Raw genomic sequence first — 24160 nt, 5'->3', positions numbered from 1 at the left:
TGGAGCCACGATAACGAGAAAATCTTGAGTCAGAAGTTATGTCATGGCTGATCGGTGTTCATGTAGTAAAATGACGACCACAGTAATATACAACATATCAATACCTTTATTCAAAAACAGATTGCACATCAAATCACTATAGGAGTAAAACTTTACCCAATATAAACTGGTTGTTTAAAATAAGGCAACAAACACTTTATTTACAAATTATGTTTAAGTTAAAACAATAGCACCTTTTTTAAGTCTTTAAACATGAAAACAGATTGGCTCAGAATCTCGTCACTTATAAATAAAACATATTCAAGCTCTAACAGGCGTCGCAGCAGAGAAAAACGCCACTCGCTTGTCGACTTTGTTGCGCAGTTTTGGTGGCAGCCAGTCGAGCAGCAGCCCGAACAGCTCCGGGTTTCTTCCTAAGAAGTCTTCACATAATCTAAAAAGCAAAGAAAAGCACCGATTAGACGCTCTGACACATTCTCTAGTGTACTGCCTCATGCGTTAACTGTAGTTCTGCTCAGACATGCTCTTCTACTGGTGGTGTATTTCACTATCATTTGCATGTTTATGAGCGACCTTTGGACGACCTGACGGCTGCAATGTTGCCTGTCTCCTTGATTTCAGGAGGCGTTCGAGACTGATTCAAAACGGTTTGTCTGTTTACTTTGGTTCATAATTACTGTACATCTTTGACACAGTGGTAGCCATTTGCATTACAGTCTTTTTGTAAGGTTATGCAATACTTAAAAAAAAAAAATATGCCACCATCTTGCATGTTATCAGAGGTCAGCATTTGGCTCAATCTGAGGTCCACATTTTAAATTGTTGGAGCAATTATTTTCTTTTAATTGACCTTTCAAAATAATCTTTTCAGTGTTCTGAGGGTCAAATGTACACAACACTAAACATTTTAATCAGTCCCATTGTCCATCCACACGTAATATCAATGTAAAGCTCATTAGTTTAACACCATGTCCTCTGTTTTTGTACATGAACTAGTACACAGGTCCCACAGTGAGAGACCGCATATAGCTCCAAGCGTTTTAAAGGGTCTCTGTGGACTTTGTTAAAACCGCTTAATCATGTGTGAACACGCAAACGTGCTCTCACATGCTGCAAATGTACATAATGTGCAGAGCTAACAACAAATACATGTGACCGACCACCACATGGAAGTTGTAGGAGTAGAAGCAGTCGTAGTATCATGAACATGGAGGGTTGAACACACCTGTAGAGGGAGTACGGCTGGGTCTGGAAGATGAGCACGTCTTTGCAGTGGTTTTGTGACGGAGCCCTCAGAACAGTCATCTGATAAGAGGATGGATGACAAAGTGAGATACTGGAGGTATTTTAAGTTTTTGTACACACAAAGTTCATGATCCCAAGAGGAAGAATCTGTAAAACCTTTGTGATCCTTTAACTTCTCATTTAGCACCATTATCATCAGGTAAAATTCTTAATCTGTCTTGGTTTAGATCATGACATTCCCATCAGCCTCAGTTTTGTTTCCATACTTTGTTAGATTGGGATATTTATAAATATAACAGAAGGAATGAGGAGTTTAAAGTCTGCACAATGCTAAACGATTATGTTGCATGTTTGACCTTCCCGTGGAGTTAAAAATAAAGCGACTTTAATTAAAAAAAAGCACAGTTAAGATTCAAAACACGTACCGAGTCCATGAGGAAGTGCATGTCGCTGCTTCCCCCGAACACAACAACATCGTCGTCACTTCCCAGGCACGCCGTGTGACACACCCTGAAGGAAGACAAATATGTGGGTGAATAAGGACACGATCACCGTTTTTTACTTGGAGCCATGAGACTTCAGCAGGAACGAATGGTTTAATAGCTCAATACTGTTTTTAACAAAGCGAGCAGAAACAAGCAGAACTTTAACGAGCTTCAAATTAACTACCTGGGCTTGTCCTTGTGTGGGTGTGTCATCTTGGTCCACTCTTTCTTTTGAGTGTTAAACTGCCAGGCGTCGTCTAGAAGAAGGAGATCAGTGATAAATAAAATAACTCTTAGTCATCTGTGAAAACAAAACCACCTCAGCAGCAATGATTGTGTCCGTCTATTTTTAGAGGTGTATTAAAAACAACACGTACTTCAACCAACCTTGGGCACACAGGTCCAAGGCAGATTAGGACAGATTAAGACGATTAGAATATACAGAGCATGGATGGATTACCGAGTGGAGCTACCGGGCCTCATGGGTCAGAGCATCTGTTTGAAGTGATTTAGTATTTCTTGTTGGAAAGTCAATGAAACAACTACAAACAGACGGCACCTTGTGGTGATTTTGTGCCTCTTTGTAGTCAGCAGCAGAAGACTTGAAGTTAAAACGTAGAGGCATTTGAAATACTCACTGAGACGATACAAAATAAGCCCAGGAAGAGACGCAAGACACACAAAACTCATTACTTTCGTCACTCTTTGCATTTGTCTGCCTCAATCCGTCCATGAGTCTCATACATGCAGCGTAAAGACTTTGAGATACTCACTGAGAGTGTTTCCGTCTGTGCCGAGACCTCCGTATATGAAGAGTGTGTGATCCGATATGGACGTCATGGTGAACATGGAGCGGCCCAGAGGTGTACAGGACTGTGAGAGGTCACTGGTGGAAAGTAGACAGAATTAAAACAGTAAAATCATTGGACCAAAAAACAGCTGAAGAAATCAACTGTATGTCTGAGAGTGAAGGCTTACAATTGAGTCCAGGTCCAGGTCTCCAGGTCCAAGCAGAACATGTCCAACGCTGCCGTTTCCTGCAAAAACACTCATTTATAAGTAAAGACAGTCAGTGATCAGTCATCACTACAATACTATGATGTACGGCCAAAAGTATGTCGAGTGTGATTGCTAAACATCTCTAAACTATGGGCCTCAATCTGCTGCCTGCATGGGGCATTAGTGAAGTTGGGTGATGAAGTCTGGTTCATTAGTTCATCCTGAAGGTGTGGGATGGGGTTGAGGTCAGGTCACAACACACAAAACTCAATGAAAACCATTTCTTCATAGATCTATCTTTGTGCATGCGGGCATGGTCAGGTCACAACAGGAAAGGGATGTTGAAACAGGAAAGGACCTTCCCCAAACTGTTACCACAAAGTTGCAAACATACTATTGTCTGAAATATCTTGGTATGCCGCATCATTAGGATTTCTCTTTCCATGAAAAAACACCTCACGAGGCATGTATAGTGTAGATGATCTGTAACATTTTCTACCATAAAATAAGTTTAAAACCATGTTGATGCTACACGGACTTGTCAGACAATGTAACCGGGCTCAGCAGCCTCTATGAACATAACGGCAGAGGAGAAAAGACCGAAGAGGACGCCGTCAAAGGTCGCAAAAGTGTTGCTTTAATCCAACTCACCACACCACCAGAGATGTAACCTTTGTTCCCCAGGAGGGCACTCGCATGGCAGCCTCTGGGGGCAGGAACAGGACCCTGGACATAAAAAAACCAAACATTAAATCCCCCATTGTCTAAAAGTAAATATCATACGGAAAAAGTCAAATTATTTTACACACCCGGGTCTCTGGCATGCTCCACGTAGCAGTATGTGTGTCAAACACGTTGACTTCATTGTTCCAGCCCCAACACCTGAACAACGCGTTTCCTATTGCCGTCTAAAAGACAAGATTGGAAAAACATGGGTACCAGACAAGCTACATGCGAAACAGTGAACATGTCGAAGTATAACTGATGATCGTCAGTGGCTGTGATGGATTTACCCAGGACATCTCCTCCACAATGAAGCTTGTCGATGATGTGTTTCGTACCTCCCCAATGGTCTTACATCCATACCCACCAAAGTAGATTAACCTGCAGCGAGACAACATTTCACATGTGTAAGGCTGTGAACATGCATTTTTAAAAAGGAGGTACACAATGAGCAGAACTTGGGAGGAACTTTCTCAGACTGACCGGTCTCTGTGCACCCAGCAGGAGTGTTTGTTTCGCGGTGACGGCGTCGTTCCATTGGTGTCGGTCACCATCTTCCATGAGTAGAGCTGCTCCGTGAGGTCAAGACTGAACATCTACGAAAACAAGAGTCATGAGATCAGTTCAGGTCTGTCCATGTAACATAACATCTTTTTCTCCTTTTCTGTACGTCTTCAGCTTTAAAGCCATTCCTGTCTACCTCGATAAAAACGTTATCAGACCAGATGATTCATCTCTGAGCCTGACAAAACTCTTACAGTACACACCGTGAGATTAAAATCTTTTAGACGACAACACAGCGTTCATAAGGCCACATTTAGAAGGTTGCTGTGTCTCAATTCACATACTTAGTAGACTGGCAGTTGTGGCAAAATGCAGTGTACTATGAGTTCCTGAATGGTCTTCTAATAATGGTTAAAATGCTCAATGTGTTGGACACTTTTAGCTACATAGCAGAAGAGGACGGACCACCGGCAAGAGAAATGTGTGTTTTATATTTAGGCACTCATGCTCTGCCAGGTTGAAGTTTGGTGAAGAAGAAGAAGCAGTAAAATATTGAGCTGTGCACCAACAGCCGTACTAGAATTGAGACAACGCTACCCTGCTGAAATTACGCTGGGAAGTACACCACGTACTACAATGAAATGTGGAAGTATCTGAAGTGAGGCACAGCGTGTTATTGTTTTACACAGACAGCACCAACTATTTCACACATTTTGGTGAAACTGGAGTTTCCTGATGGACAGTAAATAAAACTGTAGCCGCTGTTAGCTCAGTCTGTTAGTCAGGCTGTGCGAACTGTGAGCTCAGAGGAAAAGAAGGTTTTCAGGTCTGCATGGGGGTGGGTAGCGGAGCTGGTGTTGTGCCAGGCTCAGCACGCTCTGTGGACACAATGGCAGAGGAGAAAAGACTGAAGAGGACGACAAAAGGAGAGCAAGAAGCCGTCGGACAAAAGTAAATCTGGGCTTTTTTTTAAGTCGCTGGCGAGAGCTCTATCTGTCTCAGATTAAAAAGTTCATCTCGTACACTCAAATGTGATAAGTCATGACGGGCACGACCTGATACCAGCTGCTTTTTACAAAACAAACAGCCCGACCTGTGGTCGTCAAGGGCAACTCACCTGGTTTGTGTATCCGACGGGGTCGCATCCTCCAAAGATGTACAGAGTGCCGTTAACATGAGCGCCACAGAAGTCTGATAAGTCTGGAGGTTTGTCTCCGGTGATCTCTTTCTGCTCCCTGAAGCACACAGAAAAACAAACAGTTAGGTTCAGATACAACAAACGCAAACTTTATCACACAAAATGTCAAGATGACATCTCACCACGTCCCGCTGTCCAAATCACAGAGCCATATCTCGTCACCGGGCAACATGACGTCCGCTCCAGCAACTACCTGTAAAAAGATAAAAAACACACAGTGTACATGTAACGACGAGATACAGCTCCAGAGAAACGTCCTCTTGTTCAAACATGTTCGAGCTGTGAACGTTTCACACCGAGCTCGTTGCCATCGAGTCGCTTGAATTTCTTCATGTTTTTGTTTCCAGAGTGAGTCACAGATGGAAAAGTTAAAAAACTGAATGTGCAGGAACGAGGCGAGTTCATAAGATCAGGTCGACAGAACAGGAAAACCTGCCAACAAACAGCCCTGAGCTGATTAGATGATGTGAAAAGTGGCTCACAAAGAGGATTCTCTCCCTTTTTTTGGATGCAAGTTACATTAAAACAGACCTAAACACATTGTCTGTGTTTATAGTGCTGAGGTGACGGCCTGTGTCATGGTGGTTTGTCCATGACAGCTGGTGCCTATAATCTGTGATGGATTGCCATCAGCATTTGGCATCTTTATGAACACTTGTCTGGCTTTTGTTTGATATTATTTCATTTTAATTAGTGGAAAATAAACTCCACGTCTCTGTATTTTTAATCATAATTCATGAGGGAACTTTTAATCCAACTTTGAGGCTCGCCAGACTCACAATTAGGCCCCGGTTACACGTTTACATAAAAAGCACAAGTTTGTCCTCATCAGCAGTTATTTATATGCATATTTTTATGAGTTAATCATAATAAAAAAGCTTCAAGAAGGTGTTCATTTACACAGTATAAGAGGTGTTGAGTCATTTCTAAAAGGCTGAATGGTGTCAAAGCATCTGTAATATTTTATAACCTCACTTAGATTCATAATAAAAAAAAAAAGTAGATAAATATTATATTAACACCACAAACAACCTCCAAATGACCTCTCTAAAACAAACACAGGATCTGCAGAAGCCAGAGGCGGTGTTAAAAGGCTTGTTTACCTGCACAGGTGTCAGTTAAACAGAGACTTTCCTCACCTGGTAACCTCCCCAGACAAACAGAGTGTTGTTGTCTATGAACGCCGTGTGGCTGCTCCTCTCCAGCCGGCTCACCGGGGCGGTTTCCTCCGCAGCATCCATCCCAAACTCTCTCCTTCTCTGCCTGTCTCTGTCTCTGTGTGTGTGGATTGGAAATAAAAACGAGTAAAAAATGTTTCCCGGAGCGTTGCAGGAATGCAGGCAGGAATGTTTGCGGCAGCTCAGACCTGCAGCTCCGGCTGCTGCGCACAGAGAAAGCCGACTGGAGCGCACAGGTTGCGGAACGAGTTTTACAGGCTCGGCTTTACTCCTCCTCCCATCAGCTGATGATACACACCACCTCACTCATATAACACCTTTAGGCTTTGAGCTGTGTGTGTGTGTTTTAATGAACTTTTATTATGATTGAGTTTATTCATGACAAAAGTTTAAATGTTCAACAGAGTTAAAGCGACGTTCCTCAATCACAGGTGGAGCTAATTAAATGAATAATGAGGGAATGACATGAGCAAGGATGGAGCAATCACTGAGGGATTAGTTTCACCTGAGTTATATCAGGTTCTGTTTGGAGTCAACAACAGTTCATGCACCCACCCAACCAGCTCCACGTTTTTAAGCAGGCTTTGAAATAATAATAAAGTTGAATTTTAGTTTAAAGTCATCAAGTTATATTCATTAAACTTGGTATTTTTCATTCTCTAACTTTTTAAGATAGATAAACTATTTAAACCCCCTCACTGTAAAATTTATTTACGGTTGCTGTTTTATTTTACCATATAAATATAGATTTCTTTGTTTGTTTTGTCGCATAATTGAAATATTAGTGTTTTACTGCATAATCAACAGTCTCTAATATGAAATATAACTGTGTAAATTTCCTTAAAATCGTCACAAGGCCGTTCTGTGCTCATGGAAAGTTGATTTATTTTTTTAGAGAGAGATACACAGCAACACAAACAGAGCACTTTAAATTTGAAGTTCTGTTTTTAATCAGTATTTAAGTCTCTGTGGTGTCAGCTGGGATCGGCTCAGCCGTCTTTGACCCTGAAAAATGGACGGACATGCCATTGTTGATTGTTTTTGTTATGTTTAAGAAATAAAACATTAAAAAAAGGATTTTAGGATTTTATATTTTCATCATTAATGCCATAAAATGAATCTAAAGTACGACACAGTCAGAGAACTCCTTTTATTTCCCACACATTAACAATAACACCCCCACATGTTTTTTATCCTGCATGTGTTGAAAAGGTCGATAAACACCAGCGAGGCTCTGAGGAGAAGCCACCGATTCAAAAAGTAACACAGTGACATTCATTCATAATTTCTTTTATACATCAGACATAATAAATGATACAACAATTAAAAAATAACAGGTGATCTGTTCTGCATATATCAAACTGGATCTGATGAGTAAACCTTCTATGTTTTTTTTTTAATTCTTCAAACTCGACGTCAGATAAAAATGAAATAAAATGAGAAATAAAAAGTCAGGAATGCAGATTTGTTTGTTCATTTGGGGATAATTTCATGTGCTAGAAGATATTTACAACTGAGTCCGAGTTGTGAATATCGATTTAACAGTCAGAGCTGAGTGCAAATATGCAAAAATGTTTCCACACATTTATTTATTATTAATTTACTTCATCGCACGAGCAGCATAACAAACATCTTCTTTAAATCTCCCCTCTGGACTACAGAGCTGCTTGTGAGATTCAGAAACTTGAGTAAATACATTAAAGAGAGAGAAACATTCCACAAAGTCTTCTTGGCAACTGATTTTTAACTTTACACATCAGTGTTTAATGCGGTAACGTCGTGTTGTTTATCAGAAACGAGCGAGCGACAGCCTGCGTGAAGTTTTCTGTGAGTGTGAAGCTCAAATTAAAAAGAAAGCACCATCGAAATGTGTCAATCTGAACATTTCAAGTGCTGTTTGTACCCAAACCCTTCGCTTAATGCTGTGTTTAAATATGTGACAGAAGCAGAGTGTTTATGGTGAACATGATGGTTTAAGAAGACAAAGTGTGAAAAGAAAAAAAGTGACCTTCACTGCTGTCCGGTCTTTTGATTGATGCCGTGGCTGAATCGGATGTCAGAGAGGTATTAGAGTCACTGAGAGTCAAGCTGCTGCACCGTCCGCTCCAGTTTTAAAGGTCAGTTAGAGCAGAGGGGGTAAATCACACTCATAATTGCACTTGAGGTTACTTCATGTAAAAACTACATTTCCCGTTATGTCTCTCTCTTCGTCTTCAGTCCTGCAGGTCTCTCTCCAGGTATTTCCTCATTCGCTGACAGCGAGGACACGACACCCCGGGAGCTTTACAGGCCAGGTGAAACACAGCTTTACAATCTTTACACCTGAGGCAGAAATAAGGGTTTTAAAAACAAGTTTTAAAACAAGTTCCAGGACCAAAAAAACTCCACATCTCAAATACTTAAGAACACCTCATCTGTTCACGCCCTCTTTGACTCGGGTTTCACATCCCTCCCCCCTCAAAATTATTTTTCTTTGTCTTTTCTCCACCTCTCTCTCCTTTTTCTCGTCTCTCTGTCATTCGAACAAAGGAACCGAGAGCGCTCGGAGGCAGAGAGCGACACGGAGACGGTTCCCACACTCTGAGTCTCCTTCACAGTTCGCTCCTGTCTTCCTGCCTCTCATCCATCCTATGAGTCTATCCAAGAGTAATTGAGGGGATGAATGAACGAGGTGAGGGGTCAGGATGACTCACCTGGTGGTGGTGTCGAACTGAAAAGGGAAGATGATGTCGTCAGCGTGGCATATCTGACAAATGAAGCCGCGCTGGGTGCACAGGTCGCAGTGGGACACGTGGGTGGAGGCGTACTGCGACTGCGTCATCAGGTAGTTTGCGTATTCGCCCTCTGCGATCTACAAAACAAAACAAAACAAACACGCATCAGGATGTTTCAAAGAGGCAGATGAACGCAGAAATAACATAAACCACACCGGGAGGATACCTGTCGTAGATCCTTGACACTGTACAGATGGCTCGACTCCAACAGGTACGTCCGCTGCTCCAGTCTGGCACGATCAAGAAGAATGACGTCAGAAAAAAGTTGTAATAAAACATCAAATATAAACACACACACACACACATACACACACCTGGCTTGGAGTTTCTTGCAGGCTCCGCTGCGGCAGGTGAGCAGGTAGTCGCCCAGCAGGCGTAGCCTCTCCCGCAGGCGGTGAGCCTGAGCCATGGACTCTGAATGCCGCACCAGCTCCGGGTTCAACAGCTCCAGGTTCAGCAGCGGCTCCCGCTCCACCTCAGCCAGCAGCTTCAGGGCCTTCTTAGACACCTGCGCGGACACACACAGGTGAGGTGTGACGATGACGAGCACGTAGCAGATGTTTGTTGTGCACCTACCTCTCGCTGTGTGAGGTCCCAGTTGTGCACCATGCGTGAGGGGATGATGGTGGTGTCGCCGTGGTGACAGGAGTCACAGTAGTACTGGCCTGAGAACTCGCACAGCCGGGCTCGGCCCAGAGACGGACCAATCTGCTGAGGACACCCTGCGTACGACGACAAACCTCAGAGTCACCCAGACTGTCGTCAGTTATGCTGGTTATTGTTGCATAATCGCTGTACCCTCATGTGTGTTCTTGTCTTACCTGCACATTTGAAGCTCTGCGTGTCGAGCCCCTTCTCTGACGGCACGGTGCACAGATGAACTAGAAGCGCTCCGTCTTCCTTCAGTCTGTGCTGCACCAGTCTGTGGAGGTTTCCACGTGTCATAGCCGGCTCCTCAGAGATCCCGTCCTCCCCGCTGTCCAGGTACGAGTCCAGAGCGCCGCGGATCAAAACCCTCCACGAGCGAGCCTCGTCTGCGTTCTCCGCCCTGAGTCTGAGCGTCTCCCTCACGGTCAGGAGCTTGAAATAGGCCGGTCCTCCCAGAGAGACGTCCGGCACCACGTCCCGGATTTCCTCGATGGAGTGGATTTGACGCAGCAGCTTCCTTCCCTCTTGTACCCGGAAGCCTTTCAAGGCCTCCAAGGACAGGGAGAAGACCTGAGGCGTCCACGTCCGAGCTTCAGGATCTGTGGAGAAGTACAAAACAGCTTCTTTGATGGAGTCAGTTTCCAAATCAGAGGTCCGAGCCCAGTTGAGTTCCTGTGGAGTAGGAGGTGCCTCCTGCCCGCCACTCGTCCCCGTGTCAGAGGGTGATAGACCCCGCTCAGGGCTGGATGGGGCGGAGGACGGCGACTTCGCATCCACACCGTTCTCACTGGTGGGTTGCAGCACCTCCCACTGATCATCGTTTCGAGATGCTGGCCGGCATTTGTTGACAGCCTCCACTATCCGGTCCACCCAGTCCTCGGCTTCATCTCGATTGGCCGCCCGGAGGTACAGCCTCTTCCCGGGGAAGGCCAACTCGAAGCGTCCCTCTGGCAAGGCGAGGCGAGCGTCCTCGCAACGCACCAGGGAGCAGTTGTCGTAACACGTCCGCTCCTCGGCATTCAGATACAGGCGGAACTCGAAGGGCGACAGCTCGCAGTAATAATCCCGCCACAAACCCATCGCGCCTCGACGCTCGAGATGACCGAGCTTCAGCAAGCCACGGAACGGGTTGGACAGCCCTGATGGACAGACAGACGGACACAGAGGACAGGAAGAGAAGGAGTCAGCGTCATTTCATCAGAAAAACATGATAATGAACAAAAATACTCAGTTTTGGTAACAATCATTTGATTTTTGTAGCTTGTGTGTGATTCTTTAAATGCAGAGCACCATGGCTGGAGATGAAGATGATTTGTACTTGCTGATATAAAAGAGCTGCCGCAGCGGTAGACGTTTGCATGATCAAACATTGTCCAGTAAATATTGTGCACTGGCCTGCGGGCTCGGACTGGTTACACAGCGGACTGTGTCACAGCAGGAAACTCTTGTTTCCACTGGGGTGTTGTCCTGCTATTCTGCACGTTGGTTCACTTAATGGAACAGAGGCAGAATTTTTGTTTTTCAGGCTTTGACAAGACAACACGTCTGCCGTGCAACCAGTCCACTGCCTCAACAGACCATTAAATAAAAGTGTTTGAAAATTTAAAGCTTTTATTATTGCCTACAGAGCGAACACAGGGACTTCAACGAGTTAAACCAGAATGTGTAACGAGGAAGTCTGGACAAAATATTACACATTTTTTGTCTTGGAGAGCGTTTGGCTGACAGAGTCTCATCACTCAGAGTTCTTGAGCTGCTCGAGAAAATGAAGCGAACACGTATCCACCAACATGAACACAGAACAGCTGCTGAAAATCAATTACAAAGAAACAGCCGGTCTACAGAGGAATGGATGGATCTTATTACTGAGATCTTTATACTGGAAAGAGTCGAGTCAATTTGGGAAAAGTGGAAAAAGTATATCGTCCATAAACTTTTGTGTTACGTGTGTTTTAGTGTGCTGATAATATATCATGTTGATGACCAGTGAAATGGTTAAATAATGAAACGTGGTGTAGTGAGATCACACATTAGCTGCTCCCTGTTCTAACGTTATAACGTTATGATGCACAGCTCAAAGGTTCGGCGGCTCGCTGAAGCGACGTCTTGAAAGAAATCTAGTTTTATTACACATCCATTCATCCCCGATGAACGATGAGACTCGTGTTTGGACAGCTGTTGGAAAATACACGCGGTGACATCACGGTTTCCAGTTCTGCAGGAATTTTCATCCCTGCGTGAAATCTGTGATATACCCTTCAAATGATTAATGATCCACGGTGACGGAGGTGTGTTTATGTTTTAGGGTTTGACTAGTGTTGCTACGAAGCAAGAAACTAAACTTTTAAGAAGTATCTGTGATGGAAACATTCGTCCTCAAGAATACACTGATGGGAAACAGGAACTTTACTTATAAGAAAGCTCCACAGGCACCTTTAGTCTATGAAACTTCAAATATCCAAATCTTATTTGAGAAGCCCAAACCAGAGAACAGTTGGCAATTTTCACCACTGTTGTTTAAAAAAAATAAATAATAAATAATATAAAATCATCCGTTTTTCTAATCGTGCAGATGAAATACCTATCTGTCTTCGGTGGACGACACTGGGCGGTGAGGGAGAGACCCTGAGCTCGGCGGTGGGAGCAGGAGGAGGCGCCTCGTCGTGGTCCAACACCTCCTCCAGATGTGGCTTGTAGATGTCGTCCTCGGAGATCCAGGAACGAGAATGCTGAAAAAGACAAAAGTCTTGAACCTCTTTTGTTTCTGTCGGACTGAAGAATGACAACAACGTCAAAGCACTCAACCAGTACTTTCTATTTAGGGCTCCTAAGACGAGAAGATGAATTAATTATTAGTCTGCAGCTATTTTAATCATCGATTAATCATTTAAACATTTGAAGACGTTGACTTACAGTCTAGATTATCTTCTAGTATTTCCTGTTATGTAGATTTAGAGGCAGTAAGTAAATAGAGAACACGACTACGGGAAACTATTTGTCAGTAATTAAAATGACCGACGTGTCACAAGCACAGAAAGTCCTAAACTTAGAGGAAACGTTACGACATCCTGGAGCTGTTCGTGCTCGGACATCACATGAACAGTAAAGACTAAAGATCTTAATGTTTCTTTTAGTCGATGCTGGCATGTTTTTCCCTCACTGCTGACTGCTGGAAACTTGCAACAAGAGTTCATGTTGGAGAGGAAGAAATGGTCCAAAGTGTCGTTTTATGATAAAATGATCAAACAGGAGCAAAATGCTGAGACATCTTTGGTGGGCTTTACTCCAGGAATGCCACAAAGTCTGAGTGACAGAGCAGCACATCCGTTACAGAGGAGAAATATCCTGTTATGTTAATATAAAGCACGACGCAGGCGGGATTTTAAAGTGAACAGCTTCTGCAAACAGATGCAGGCTGCTTTTTCTTTCACATGATTGTTAAAGGGGCCTATGACTTAACTTGGTGTTTTTCCATTCAGACTTCTTTATCTGGATTTGTCCTCAGTGGGAACAGCCAGAACGTTATTTATCGTAACACCGGTAATTCTGCATTTCCTCTTTTTTTTTTCCCTGTGTGAATTTGTCGTCAGGAAACAACCTTTATCTCAGTCAGGAGAGTGTGTGAGCAGTCACATGATGTGACTTCACAGACAGCAGCCTGAGGTTTTGCTATTTTCAGCCGTGAACATACTCACTGATAGAGAGTCTGTGGATAACTGCCTGCTCAGGACGCTGGTGGACCGATGTGGGCCGTGGTGTACTGAAGGCACCGAGGCGATCTTCTTCGTGATTTCTGTTTCTTTCTTTTCATGGATCGGCTCGGTACTCTCCTGAACGTCAGTCGTATGTACTTCCTCGACGGGCACCACAGGCTCACTGACTGTCAAGAGTACGTCTGCGTCCAAGTTTAACTCAGAAGAGGCACTGCCGTTGACTTCGGGGGGAGAATGGTTAACATGGTTCTCGTCAGATGACGGCAACTCGAGGGTTGCCGGCAGAGGCTCTGAATCGGGCAGTGCAGAGTCTGCTTGGTCTTGGGATGGCGTAGGAGGACCCTGGGTCTCGCTGTCAGAACCGCTGAAAACAGCCGTCTCGGAGAACTGATCCAGACCCGTGCTGGAGACGAAGGAGTCTTCCCGCATGGAGTCCTGACTGCAGTGGCCGCTCTCCCGAAACTCGGCCTGAGAGCTGCAGAGACAAGGACAAGTTGTAATATATTTCACTACAAGAAGAGTTTCATTTATTTAACACGGCTAGAAGACACACTCACTCTTTCTGTGGCCTCTTGGTGCTGAGGCTGACACTAATGGGCACGTCCAGGTCACACGAGGACCACTGCTCTGTCGGGCTGCGGGGGTCCTGCCCCTGCAGGAGGCTGTCGGAGCTCAGGCTGGAGGAGAGCTGAGAGGAGCCTGTGGTGTCCAGGCTTAAGTTAGATGAGTTGAGAGCAGTCCGGTCTCCTTGTAACACGCTTTCCAACCCTCTCCCCATCAACACCGGGCACCCTCTCTGCATATCCAGCGCATCGGATGAGCTCGACGACTGAGACACTGTGTCCCACGAATCTTTGTACGTGGGCTTGGAGGTGGGAAGGTCTCCGCCGTTGAGCGGCAGGTCGAGCGCCTCAGCTTGGAACAAAGGACAGAGTCCGGCGAGAGCGAGCGGAGTGGTGGTCCATTCGTTGAGGACAGCTGACTTGTAAGAGAGGCTGAATGTAAGCGACGCCAGACCCTGGAGGTAGCTGAGCAGGACTTCCCGCTCCTCTGCATTCAGGAGCAAGGCGCTGGGCTGATAGTGCGCCCGCAGCTTGGAGTCCTCCCGAAACAGCGACGCCAGGTAGCACTCCAGCAGGCCGTGGTTGAGGGCGAGCCGCAGCCACGCTCGGCAGCGACCCACGTCGGTGCCCACGAAGCTGATCTTCTCCAGCTCTGTGATCACATCACTGGAGATTAACAGAGAGTGTTAGGACACTTTGTACCATGCTGAAACTTATTTACAGTGTCTGAAACTCAAAGAGATTCAGTTTACACATCAGAGGGGCAGGAATCAGTGACACGTTTATTAAATTAATTGTCTGTTGAGCAACTTATCGATTAATCAACTGATCATTTCCGCTCCAATCATGTCTTTGTAGCATAAATGTGCCGTTTACCGGTGGGTGACGGTCTTCAGGAGGCTCCAGAAAAACGGCTGAGGAAGGGGTCCTCGGTCTGCCTTCCTGCCCCGGCCGCCAGCGTCCGAGCGGACGTACTTGCTCTTGATCCCGTGGATGAAGATGGCCTCCAGGGCGCAGCACAGGAGGTTGGCGTCGCCGTCTTCGCTGGTGACCACGGCGTCGGACGTTACGTATCGTTTCTGCAGGGCCTTGAGCGAGTGCGCCAACTTCTCTTTGATCTGCGTGACAACGCGAGGCAGAGGAAAACATCAGGCTGGCAGGAAGGAGACATTTTTATGTGCACAGCCGACACATTTACTGCATTCCAGTGTTATAAACCACGGTCTGTACTTTCACCAACCCCCCGTCACGTGACCACTGTCAGCTGACATGGAAAGACAGAGAACATGCACATATAAAAAGCAACATTGTGCAACAAGTTGGAGAATAAAGACACTTTGAAACGTCGAGGTCTGGCTGTTAATCTACAAAGCTAATGCTGATTACTACACCACATTAAAACAATTATCCATACACTATATTCTGCAAACTATTAACTAAGTTGTGCAGATATATCTTACTGATGACTCCACCCTGTCGCCCTCCTCTCGGAGTCATCTTTAACCTCTTGTTTGAGGTCACCTGTCCGTCACTCTTCTTCTTCTCTGCTGTAGAAACCCTCGTCCACACCTTCATCACCTCCAGAATCAACGACTGCAACAGCATCCTCCACGGCACGCCACCCAAAACTTTAAATAAACTCCAGTACATCCAAAACTCTGCTGCTTGCACCACATTATGCCCGTTCTCCAGAACCTCCACTAGCTCCTGGTCCCACAGCACATCCAGTTTAAAACCCTCTTCCATAACCAGGCCCCCCTCCTACCTCACTGACTTGACCCATCCTGACTTGCAAACCATCCCGATCGAGCACCGACCCTGAGCCGACAGAGCCTTCTCCTCAAACATATCCATGACTGTACCAACCTTCAAACCACTCACAAAAACAGTAATGTTTAGCTCAGTCTAAAGTGTTTTTCGTATCTTTGAGTATCTAGAGATTGTAAATAAAATGTATTATTATTATTATTACTTCTGGACACATCTTCCTGGAATCGTCGGATGTTTTCGGGTCATTCAACGCCACACACACCCTCCTCTGAGTGACTCAGCTGAGGCTGATCACACCCAAGCTTCTTGTTTAGATGTCAAACTCTCTCTCTACCAGCACACTAGGGGCTCCCTGTAGAGATAGTATAGAGACTCTTTTGGGAAGCATCTTGCTCTCCAGCCATTCTCCGGTGCTTTATCGTCCCTCCAAACTGATTTGATTCTGTATCTGTTAATCATATTCTACCATCAGTGTGAATAACACATGCAGGCGAGCGTTCAGTGGTGTAACGTACAGTTACAACAGAAAAATGACAACATATTCCACTTAAATGTCACAACCTGAGTTAAAAACCCGACACAGGTTCGAATGAAGACGATCTTCCTCCAGCAGAACAAACGTGGTTTTACCTGTTTGACATCTTTGGCCTCTGGTGGCGTGTCTGGCATCTGTGTGGCGAGCATGGCACCTCGAGGAAAGGGTTACTCCTACATGGCACGCTGAAACGAAGAATGCAGCAGCTTATTAATAACACACATACCGAGCAATGCTTCCTCTGTTGACGTTATTTCAACATTTTCACGATGGATAAACGAGTATTGCGAGTGTGACAAGCGAGGCATGTGACGATGAGGAAACACCTCATGTTACCGCGCTGCATTATTTGTCTCCCGTCCCGAGTCCCGTCGTTACATTTTCCAAATCACAAGACCGCATGCGGCATATATATCGGCTGCAAGGTCACGGTTTCACTGAGTAACCGCTCTGTGAGTGAGTCATGTGAGGCGCGCTGATTAAGAGACGCTGTCTGCAGGGAAGTGGGTTCAAACACTAACTTCCCCAATCAGAGAGCACTGTCACATGAATCAAACAAAATCAGGAGCAATGACACGATCACACCCAGATAAGACAGCTCCAATTACGTCTAATGAGTAACCAACAAGCAGCGTGTAGAAGAGTACAGCAGTTCTGGGGGAAATTAATAATCAGACCTGTCCATCGCTGACAAACTTAAAATCAAACTTCACCTTGTGCTGGAAAGTGGATAAAGCTCCATCATGCTCGAATACGTCGCTTTAGACTGTCTGACGTGCAAAGACGATGCTTTTTGTAAAACGCGGGAACCCTTTTTGTCAAAGTTTGAATATCTCTAGGGTTTGTATCATAGAAGGTTGATTGTTTTTCGTGTTTATTGTGTTTATTGTGCAGGTTATAGATATTTCTGTCTGTTTATTGTGTTTTTTGTGCAGGTTATAGATATTTCTGTCTGTTTATTGTGTTTTTTGTGCAGGTTATAGATATTTCTGTCTGTTTATTGTGTTTTTTGTGCAGGTTATAGATATTTCTGTCCGTCTTTTTTACCTTTTTCTAACTCTGTAGTGTGTGCTACACTTTCCTCTGCTGCTGTAACGAGTAAATCTCGCCGTGGTGGGATGAATAAAGTGAATCTAATCTAATCTAGATGACGTACCATTTAATGTGAATGTATTACGCACCTTATCTTATTTTTAAGGGATGACAGATTGTCTTGCCTGTTCAAATTTGATGTGAGCCACATGTATGTTGTGTTATATTTTGTTTTTATCATGTCTTATTTCTTGGAAATTTAATAAAAATAGACAATACTACTAATATACTGACATCATGTAACACTGCTGATTTAACAGCAGTGTTTAGGCATGCATTAGCCTCATATTAAGACATGTTCAGGTCACAATGTCTAATTTAAAGTTGCTTTACATTTAAAAAAAGGCAACAAGTTGCTCATTTTATCAACAATTTAGCTTTTTAACATATTATACCATTTATTTAAGAAGCGTGTGTGACAAGTCAAGCTTGACTTAAGATAAATAAATCTTATTTATGAAGCACGTGAAGCCCCAAAAACAAAACAGAGGTGTGTTTTTAAAAGAAAGTTAGCTGACAGTTAGCGTGTGAAGGCGGTGTTTCGGTTTACCGCGCGACCGTGTTAACTGGCGTCCCCTCAGACGTAACGTATATGCGGTGTGTTGTCGTAGTTACGACGTTGTAACGTTAACGGGGAAATAACAGCAGGTGTATTAACGAGGACAGCTATTTAACTGTCTGTTTTCAACAGCTATGAAAACCTCGATAAAGGGTCAACGGTTAACACGGTCGCGAGTTAAACCGTAACACCATTGTTAAAAAGTCGCTGTATTAGCTTACCGAAACAAGGGTTTGGCTTTAGGCGCGTCTCCGCTGTGAAACACCACAAACTCGGTGACCGTACGTTAAAAAGAGAAGTCAGTGTGTACAGTCGCTCTCCATTTCTTCTGTTATAAGCTCCCAAAAACGGAGAAAAACGGCGATAAATGACGGTTTGTACCGGAGAGCTGAGCAGCTCCGCTGTCACCTAACTGACCGCAGATGCATCATGGGAGCTTGACTTAGACCCGTGATGCGTTCAGGGCTCTGTCGTAAATCCGCGCATGGTGAAACAGCGTGAGAGAAAAGTGTATTTACGTTTGTTTCTTGTTTTATATTATGCAAAAAAAACACACTAATGTGGCCAACAGACATGAGGATAATCTATTATGAATATCGATCAGTAAACCGTCGCTACTGCCTCGATTAACGCTTAAAACGAGCAGCATTAACAGTGTGACTGCAGCGGTGGTGTAGTTTACGAGTAGCACGCAAACGCAGCAGGTTTGAGGCGTGCTGGTGTTGTTGTTCTGCCATGTGAGGACTTCATGTTCCCTGTCCTGTTTCCTGTTAGACTGCCAACACACACATCCAAACACTGTCACACACACTTTGACAATAATAATAACTCATTGTTTTGTAATAACCAGGCGACTTCTATAAAGATTCAACCTCAGTACAGTTGTCATGAACGGGGAAATTAAGCTACAGAGACCAAAACTGTTTTTTGTACCAGGCTGTAAACATGTTTATTTCTGCTGTGAAGTTTTTAACATGGGGACTTATGGAGACTGACTCAAGAGGAACTCTTTGTGGTTCAGGAAACCAGATTTTATTCCAGAAAGATCAATCCACTTTATTTATATAGCCCAAGGTTTCCAAAGTGCTGCACGACAAGAAAAAACACAATAAATAGCACAATAAAAACATGAAGTATACAATAGAAAGTTAAAAAAAACAATAAAATAAAATAAAATGAATAAAAAGCACTGTCCGCACAAGATTAAAAAAAAAAATGCATGTGTAAAATAAAATCAATACTCTACATGGTGTCAAAGCCAATGAGAAGAGGTGTGTTTTAAGAAGGGAAGAGACAGAGAGGAGGCCTGTCTAATGTACAGCAGCAAAGTTTTGGAGGTGCAACGGCAAACGCTCGATTGCTCGAACATCCCTGTAGTCATGGTCTCGGCTGATCTTGAACTAAAATCCAGAATCTTCTTTATCCGAGACCGAGGCAAGACCTTTAAAAAGTGGTTCTGAGCCTGGTCTTGAGTACTACAGTACAACACTGATATTCTACTTAATGGTCAAGTCATCACATCTGTGACACATATTAAATATTAAGGTTTATTGGGTCGTCAGCAATGTTAGATTTCATTTGAATAATGTTAAGAGCATCAGGCAGCAGTTGTCTTCCTCTGCTGCAAAGCCTTTTGTACATACATATCCTGATAAAGTATAACTTCCTCTATTTTTATAACTTCTTCTTTTTCTGATGTATGCCTGATGTTTCAAATTTTCACACACCATCCTCTTGGACGATGCCGGTAGGACGTCTAAGAGGCACCACGAGTTTTGAACGACAGCCTTTGGTTGGTCTGCTTTGGAATTTTATACCTGCAAATGTCAAAAAAGTCAGAAAGCTTTGCAGCCTCAAACTCTGAATAAAGTCTTTGTATCTATCAGACTTTAGCTAACTCAAATTACTTCTAACTGTGTACTGTCCCTGTAAAATAATCCACAAAAAAAAGACATTTAAATCTCATATTTAGTTGGTTACTTGGTTCAACAGGGGGCGCCACAGTACAGCTGAATTATATGTCTTATTGTGATTTCTTTATCAGCTCTCCTCTATCTGGCATATAGACTCACATTATTATCACTAAACTTCCACTGTAAAAACTGTCTGTAGATGTTACGGGGAAAGACGTCATGCCAAACCATGACAGTAAAAGACGGTAAAGACCAGAAAATATTCTGTATACAGTAAAAAACTGTAATATTTCCTGGAAAAACCTTTATTTCATAAAGCATTCATACAGTGATGTGAATTATACAGCAAAAAAGCTTTTCTGTAGATGAAAGACACTTGTATTTATACCATAAAATGCGGAATGTCAACTTTAAACATCAAATCAACAGTACTAATGTCTTATTAGAAAAATATATACTATCTGTAGTACGGTAAAAGTCTTGAAACAGCAGCTGACAGCTGATTTGGGGATTTCTCTGGTGACATTTGGGCATTTTCAGACTTTTCAAAGTCTGAAAATGACTAAACCAATGTGACTGTAAATCAGCACAGATATATGGAGAATATTATACTATCTGTACGTACTTATTATTATGTTTTCTTTATTTCTCTATTCATCTGAGTGCCCATGAAGGTGTTATTCCAAGTAAATAACATGGAGGTGATGAAATAATAGAAAACAACTATATATATATTGTTTAAAGAAAGTAAGAGTAAGAACATTATCCACCATCCCAAACAGCCTCATTTTTGTCTCTGAATTATAAATAAACATCGACCTGAATCTATAGAGCAACAAATGGAAAATGCATTTTAATAATGCCATAAAAGCAGATGAACCTTCTCCTCAATAAAGTCTTATCTTTCTTTCTTCACGTGTGCTCGTGCTTCACAGAAGAGATTCTCATGCTACGTCACTGTGACGAAACGCATTCAGCCACATTCACTTCCACTTTCTCTTCTGAGGGAAACACTTTCTTTTTATGATATATTTGTGACGTGGACAGATCTACAGTCTTACAGGTTTAATCATGAGTATATTTGCTTTTGAACCACGTGGTAATAATGGCAATACACACATAGTTTCTTTCCTCGATTATTCAAAATAAAGAAGAAGTAAATAAATGTCTAAATGACCCTGATTAAACATTATGAATTAATGTCAGTTTTGGCTCTCATATTTATGACATCAGATGTGATATTAAAAAAATTAATTCGACAATTCAGACTCGACAGATGAGGTTTTTGGGGGAAAGAAGAGACAGTTTGATTATTTATGTTTGTCACAAATCTTTATGACAGAAGTCTGGTGTACATCAGATCCTGAGCAAAGCCCTTCATGCTTCTGTTGTTCGATCATATTTTACATTGTTTTGTTTGTGTAACAGAAATAAAAAATTAAAAACGTGTCCACGTGCTGGAGAAAGTCTCATTTTTATTGTTTTATGCAGGTATCCATGTAAAAAAAAAAAAAACTTAAATAAATAAATAAGTTGATCAACAATATATTCATTTATAAAAATAGTAGCTGTGTAGAATATCAACCAATAAATAAATACACAAACTGATCAATGATTCAATAAATAAATAAGTTAATAAATATTCTTCATGTCAATAAATAAACAGATTGTTCATCTGACAGTCAGATTACAGATTTTAGTTGGTGTTGAGCAGAGATGAAACCAGCTGGTCTGCTCTCATCAGATGGGTCCTGATTTCCTTCCTGATCAGCTCCCAGGCTTCAGCACTGTGGCTCTACAGACACAAGAAGAGGATCAATATTAAAACATGATAGATAGATAGATAGATAGATAGATAGATAGATAGATAGATAGATAGATAGATAGATAGATAGATAGATAGATAGATAGATAGATAGATTTACCATCTTCTTCAGGACGTGACTCGACAGTCTCTTGAAATACATGTGCAGCTTCTTGTTCTTCTTCTTGTGGCCGTGACTCCCAGTCTAAATGAATTACAGATCAAATATGATCAATAAATAAAACAATAACTCTCCATCACTCAGTCACCATGGACCTGTGAACTTGTACTATTCATTGATCTTTTCTAGAGAACAGGTGAGGTGTTGATCCACACTGAGACTTACACAGGAGCGAAGGCCGTCAGCCTGCTGGTTTACAACATTGACAAAGTTCTCCACTGTGTTCTCCTCCCATGAAGCATTGCTGTGATCCTCCTCAAACAGGGCAGCCGCCTCCTCCAGAACCTGAACTGTGAAATGAAGTTTATCCTCAGCCTGAAACGACAAGAAGAAGAAGATTAATAACAGCCATGATAACACACACTTTTCTATACAAGGAGAAGAAATCACTCATCACTTGTTCTGTCTGACATCTGATGACAGTTGAGGATGACTCACTGATGCTTTGGACGCCTGGCTGTACAGATCATTAGGGAAGGCCACAGTGTCCTCCACCTGAGCATCCTCAGTGCTGTTAGTGGAGTTATTAGCCTGCAGGACACACACACACACACACATGATGTGTTGAAGGACACACACAGCAAAGTAAAGTCATTCAGTGAAGATCATTCAGTGACTTCATCCAAAGAAGTCCACTTACCATGGTGTTGAGTAGATCCAGAGAAGTTTCACTGTGCTGTCTGAATTTATGATCCACCCATCTGCAGCTTAGCGAGGAGCCTGCACTGTACAGACTGAGAGACAGGCACACAAACAAGATCCTGCTGAGCATCTTTACAAACAGACAAAGTGTCTTTGAGTGGCAAAAGTCGGATGTGTCCAGGTGTTGTGTTCAAACTCACCTGCAGCGGCTCATTTATACTGTAGCAGGACGCACCTATTTCATTTTCCTCACATCCACCTGTGGGAATCTACCAGCTCACACACTTCGGATTTGAATTATTCCTGGGAATATGAAATGTCACAAAATAAAAACATGAACAACAAAGTTAAAACATCATTTGAAACAAACACAGAAACTTCACCTGTGGGAATCGCGACGTGGACTGTGGCTAACGCGGCTCAAACCCAGGTCACACATTTCGGATTTGAATTAATGTTCCTGGGAATATGAAATGTCACAAAATAAAAGCATGAACAACAATAACAACAAAGTTAAAACATCATTTAAAAAACATAGAAAATTAAAAACATAAAGATAAACACAGCTCACTCTTATTTGAGTAATTTATGGATTATTATCGGAATATTTCAGATCAAATAGAAAATGACACTGTAAATGATCCTTGAATTAAAATCACCTTCATAAATAATGATTTAAACTTTAGTTTATCTGTTAAATTTAATCAGTTTACAGTGTTTCATATTTATGATGATCACGTATGTTTTGATGTCGTCATCACGTCTGTTTGTGTTTAATTGACTTGCATCATGACTTGTGTTGATTGGTGATGAATGAGGAAGAGGAGCCATAAAGCGGAAGTTTCCCTGCAGAGAAAATGAAAGTGAGCCGTCACTGTGGCCTGACGTTCATTGATGAGAGCTGCGTGACATTTCACGTTGTCTTACCTGAGAGCATGAAGCTGCTGCTGCTGCTTCAGTGTCTGCAGTCTGTCTGTGCAGGAGGGGATTCTCCTCCAGCTCTTCATCAGAACACCTGAAACAAATCAGCACTGTGTCATATGAGGGCTGGGAGTCACTGAAGTGCTGCAGTGTTGACAGACACGTGTCTTTAGATAAGATAAGACTTCATGGGAACTTTGACTGTTGCAACACCACAAGGACAGAAAGAAAGAGGAAAGGCAAACAGCTCTAAATGGTGTGAGGATCCTCATTTCAAAATGTCACTGAGTAAATAATCCCTACATATTTAAAGAGTTATATCACATCAATAATAATAACAATAAAGCAATAAAACAGTCATTTACTGTATATTATTACTGTCTTCTCAAGAAATATCTAACTACTGTTTTTTGAGTATCACCACTGAATACTTATACTTCACTATTTCAGAAGGAAATATAGTACTTTTAAATTTTCAATTTAAACATTAAATATGTTATTAAACTAACTAAATTACAGATTTTTTTTAGAAACATAACGTTACATTTCTATGTAAGATTTCACTCTTTTTTAAACTCTTTACACAGTTCAATAAAACAACAGTTTATCTGCAGTTAATGCAACCAAAACATCTCAGAATAAACTCAAGCAACATTTGTCTCAAACAACACTTTATTATAACAATATATATATAGGTAGCATTGCATGGATTG

The 24160-nt window shown here is 42.7% G+C and overlaps 3 protein-coding genes across 5 annotated transcripts; all 3 read right to left on the bottom strand.

Annotated features, from left to right (window-relative positions):
- Positions 1-170: 170 nt before the first annotated feature.
- On the bottom strand, positions 171-6682 carry LOC104933164 (kelch domain-containing protein 1). The gene is made up of 14 exons (XM_027289062.1): positions 6521-6682; positions 6294-6429; positions 5277-5347; positions 5074-5191; positions 3936-4048; positions 3743-3833; positions 3539-3637; positions 3381-3455; positions 2709-2767; positions 2504-2616; positions 1915-1987; positions 1671-1755; positions 1226-1305; positions 171-433 (listed from the first exon to the last, which is right to left on the bottom strand). The coding sequence occupies exons 2-14, from the start codon at positions 6393-6395 to the stop codon at positions 301-303; spliced, it is 1212 nt and encodes a 403-aa protein (XP_027144863.1). The 5' UTR covers positions 6396-6429; positions 6521-6682; the 3' UTR covers positions 171-300.
- A 786-nt stretch (positions 6683-7468) lies between these two features.
- Positions 7469-18430, bottom strand: plekhm1 (pleckstrin homology domain containing, family M (with RUN domain) member 1). Of its 2 annotated transcripts, none has more exons than XM_019259292.2 (12): positions 18208-18430; positions 16431-16520; positions 14907-15148; positions 14025-14696; positions 13450-13942; positions 12336-12483; positions 9928-10893; positions 9683-9828; positions 9421-9614; positions 9273-9336; positions 9026-9183; positions 7469-8654 (listed from the first exon to the last, which is right to left on the bottom strand). In XM_019259292.2, exons 2-12 carry the CDS (start codon positions 16482-16484, stop codon positions 8546-8548), a joined length of 3246 nt encoding a protein of 1081 aa, XP_019114837.2. In that variant the 5' UTR covers positions 16485-16520; positions 18208-18430; the 3' UTR covers positions 7469-8545. The 2 variants fall into 2 exon arrangements, with proteins under 2 accessions (XP_019114837.2, XP_027144843.1); XM_027289042.1 differs by lacking the exon at positions 18208-18430 and adding an exon at positions 16662-16716.
- A 3064-nt stretch (positions 18431-21494) lies between these two features.
- On the bottom strand, positions 21495-22999 carry LOC113747816 (interferon a3-like). Of its 2 annotated transcripts, XM_027289077.1 has the most exons (7): positions 22910-22999; positions 22727-22829; positions 22525-22618; positions 22323-22415; positions 22050-22199; positions 21825-21908; positions 21495-21694 (listed from the first exon to the last, which is right to left on the bottom strand). In XM_027289077.1, the coding sequence occupies exons 2-7, from the start codon at positions 22738-22740 to the stop codon at positions 21596-21598; spliced, it is 534 nt and encodes a 177-aa protein (XP_027144878.1). In that variant the 5' UTR covers positions 22741-22829; positions 22910-22999; the 3' UTR covers positions 21495-21595. The 2 variants fall into 2 exon arrangements, with proteins under 2 accessions (XP_027144878.1, XP_027144877.1); XM_027289076.1 differs by lacking the exons at positions 22727-22829; positions 22910-22999 and having other exon boundaries at positions 22525-22718.
- Between the last annotated feature and the right edge of the window lie 1161 nt (positions 23000-24160).

The sequence above is a fragment of the Larimichthys crocea genome, chromosome XVI, assembly GCF_000972845.2.
Source record: "Larimichthys crocea isolate SSNF chromosome XVI, L_crocea_2.0, whole genome shotgun sequence".
NCBI classification, from domain to species: domain Eukaryota; kingdom Metazoa; phylum Chordata; class Actinopteri; family Sciaenidae; genus Larimichthys; species Larimichthys crocea.
Note: the sequence above shows the minus strand (reverse complement) of the source record. Positions and strands in the feature narration are given on the sequence as shown.

What these genes read in the sequence shown, in the direction of transcription:
- plekhm1 (XM_019259292.2), bottom strand. Translation starts at nt 16,484, where the DNA reads ATGCTCGCCACACAGATGCCAGACACGCCACCAGAGGCCAAAGATGTC. An exon ending in ACCAAGAGGCCACAGAAAGA is followed by an intron (nt 13,943 to 14,024) that starts GTGAGTGTGTCT and finishes TTGTCTCTGCAG; the next exon opens with CTCTCAGGCCGAGTTTCGGG. An exon ending in TATCCACAGACTCTCTATCA is followed by an intron (nt 12,484 to 13,449) that starts GTGAGTATGTTC and finishes TGTCTTTTTCAG; the next exon opens with CATTCTCGTTCCTGGATCTC.
- LOC104933164 (XM_027289062.1), bottom strand. Translation starts at nt 6,395, where the DNA reads ATGGATGCTGCGGAGGAAACCGCCCCGGTGAGCCGGCTGGAGAGGAGC. An exon ending in GGAGCATGCCAGAGACCCGG is followed by an intron (nt 3,456 to 3,538) that starts GTGTGTAAAATA and finishes TTTTATGTCCAG; the next exon opens with GGTCCTGTTCCTGCCCCCAG. An exon ending in CAGCCGTACTCCCTCTACAG is followed by an intron (nt 434 to 1,225) that starts GTGTGTTCAACC and finishes TTTGCTTTTTAG; the next exon opens with ATTATGTGAAGACTTCTTAG.
- LOC113747816 (XM_027289076.1), bottom strand. Translation starts at nt 22,656, where the DNA reads ATGCTCAGCAGGATCTTGTTTGTGTGCCTGTCTCTCAGTCTGTACAGT. An exon ending in TGGATCTACTCAACACCATG is followed by an intron (nt 22,416 to 22,524) that starts GTAAGTGGACTT and finishes TGTGTCCTGCAG; the next exon opens with GCTAATAACTCCACTAACAG. An exon ending in CTGACGGCCTTCGCTCCTGT is followed by an intron (nt 21,909 to 22,049) that starts GTAAGTCTCAGT and finishes TAATTCATTTAG; the next exon opens with ACTGGGAGTCACGGCCACAA.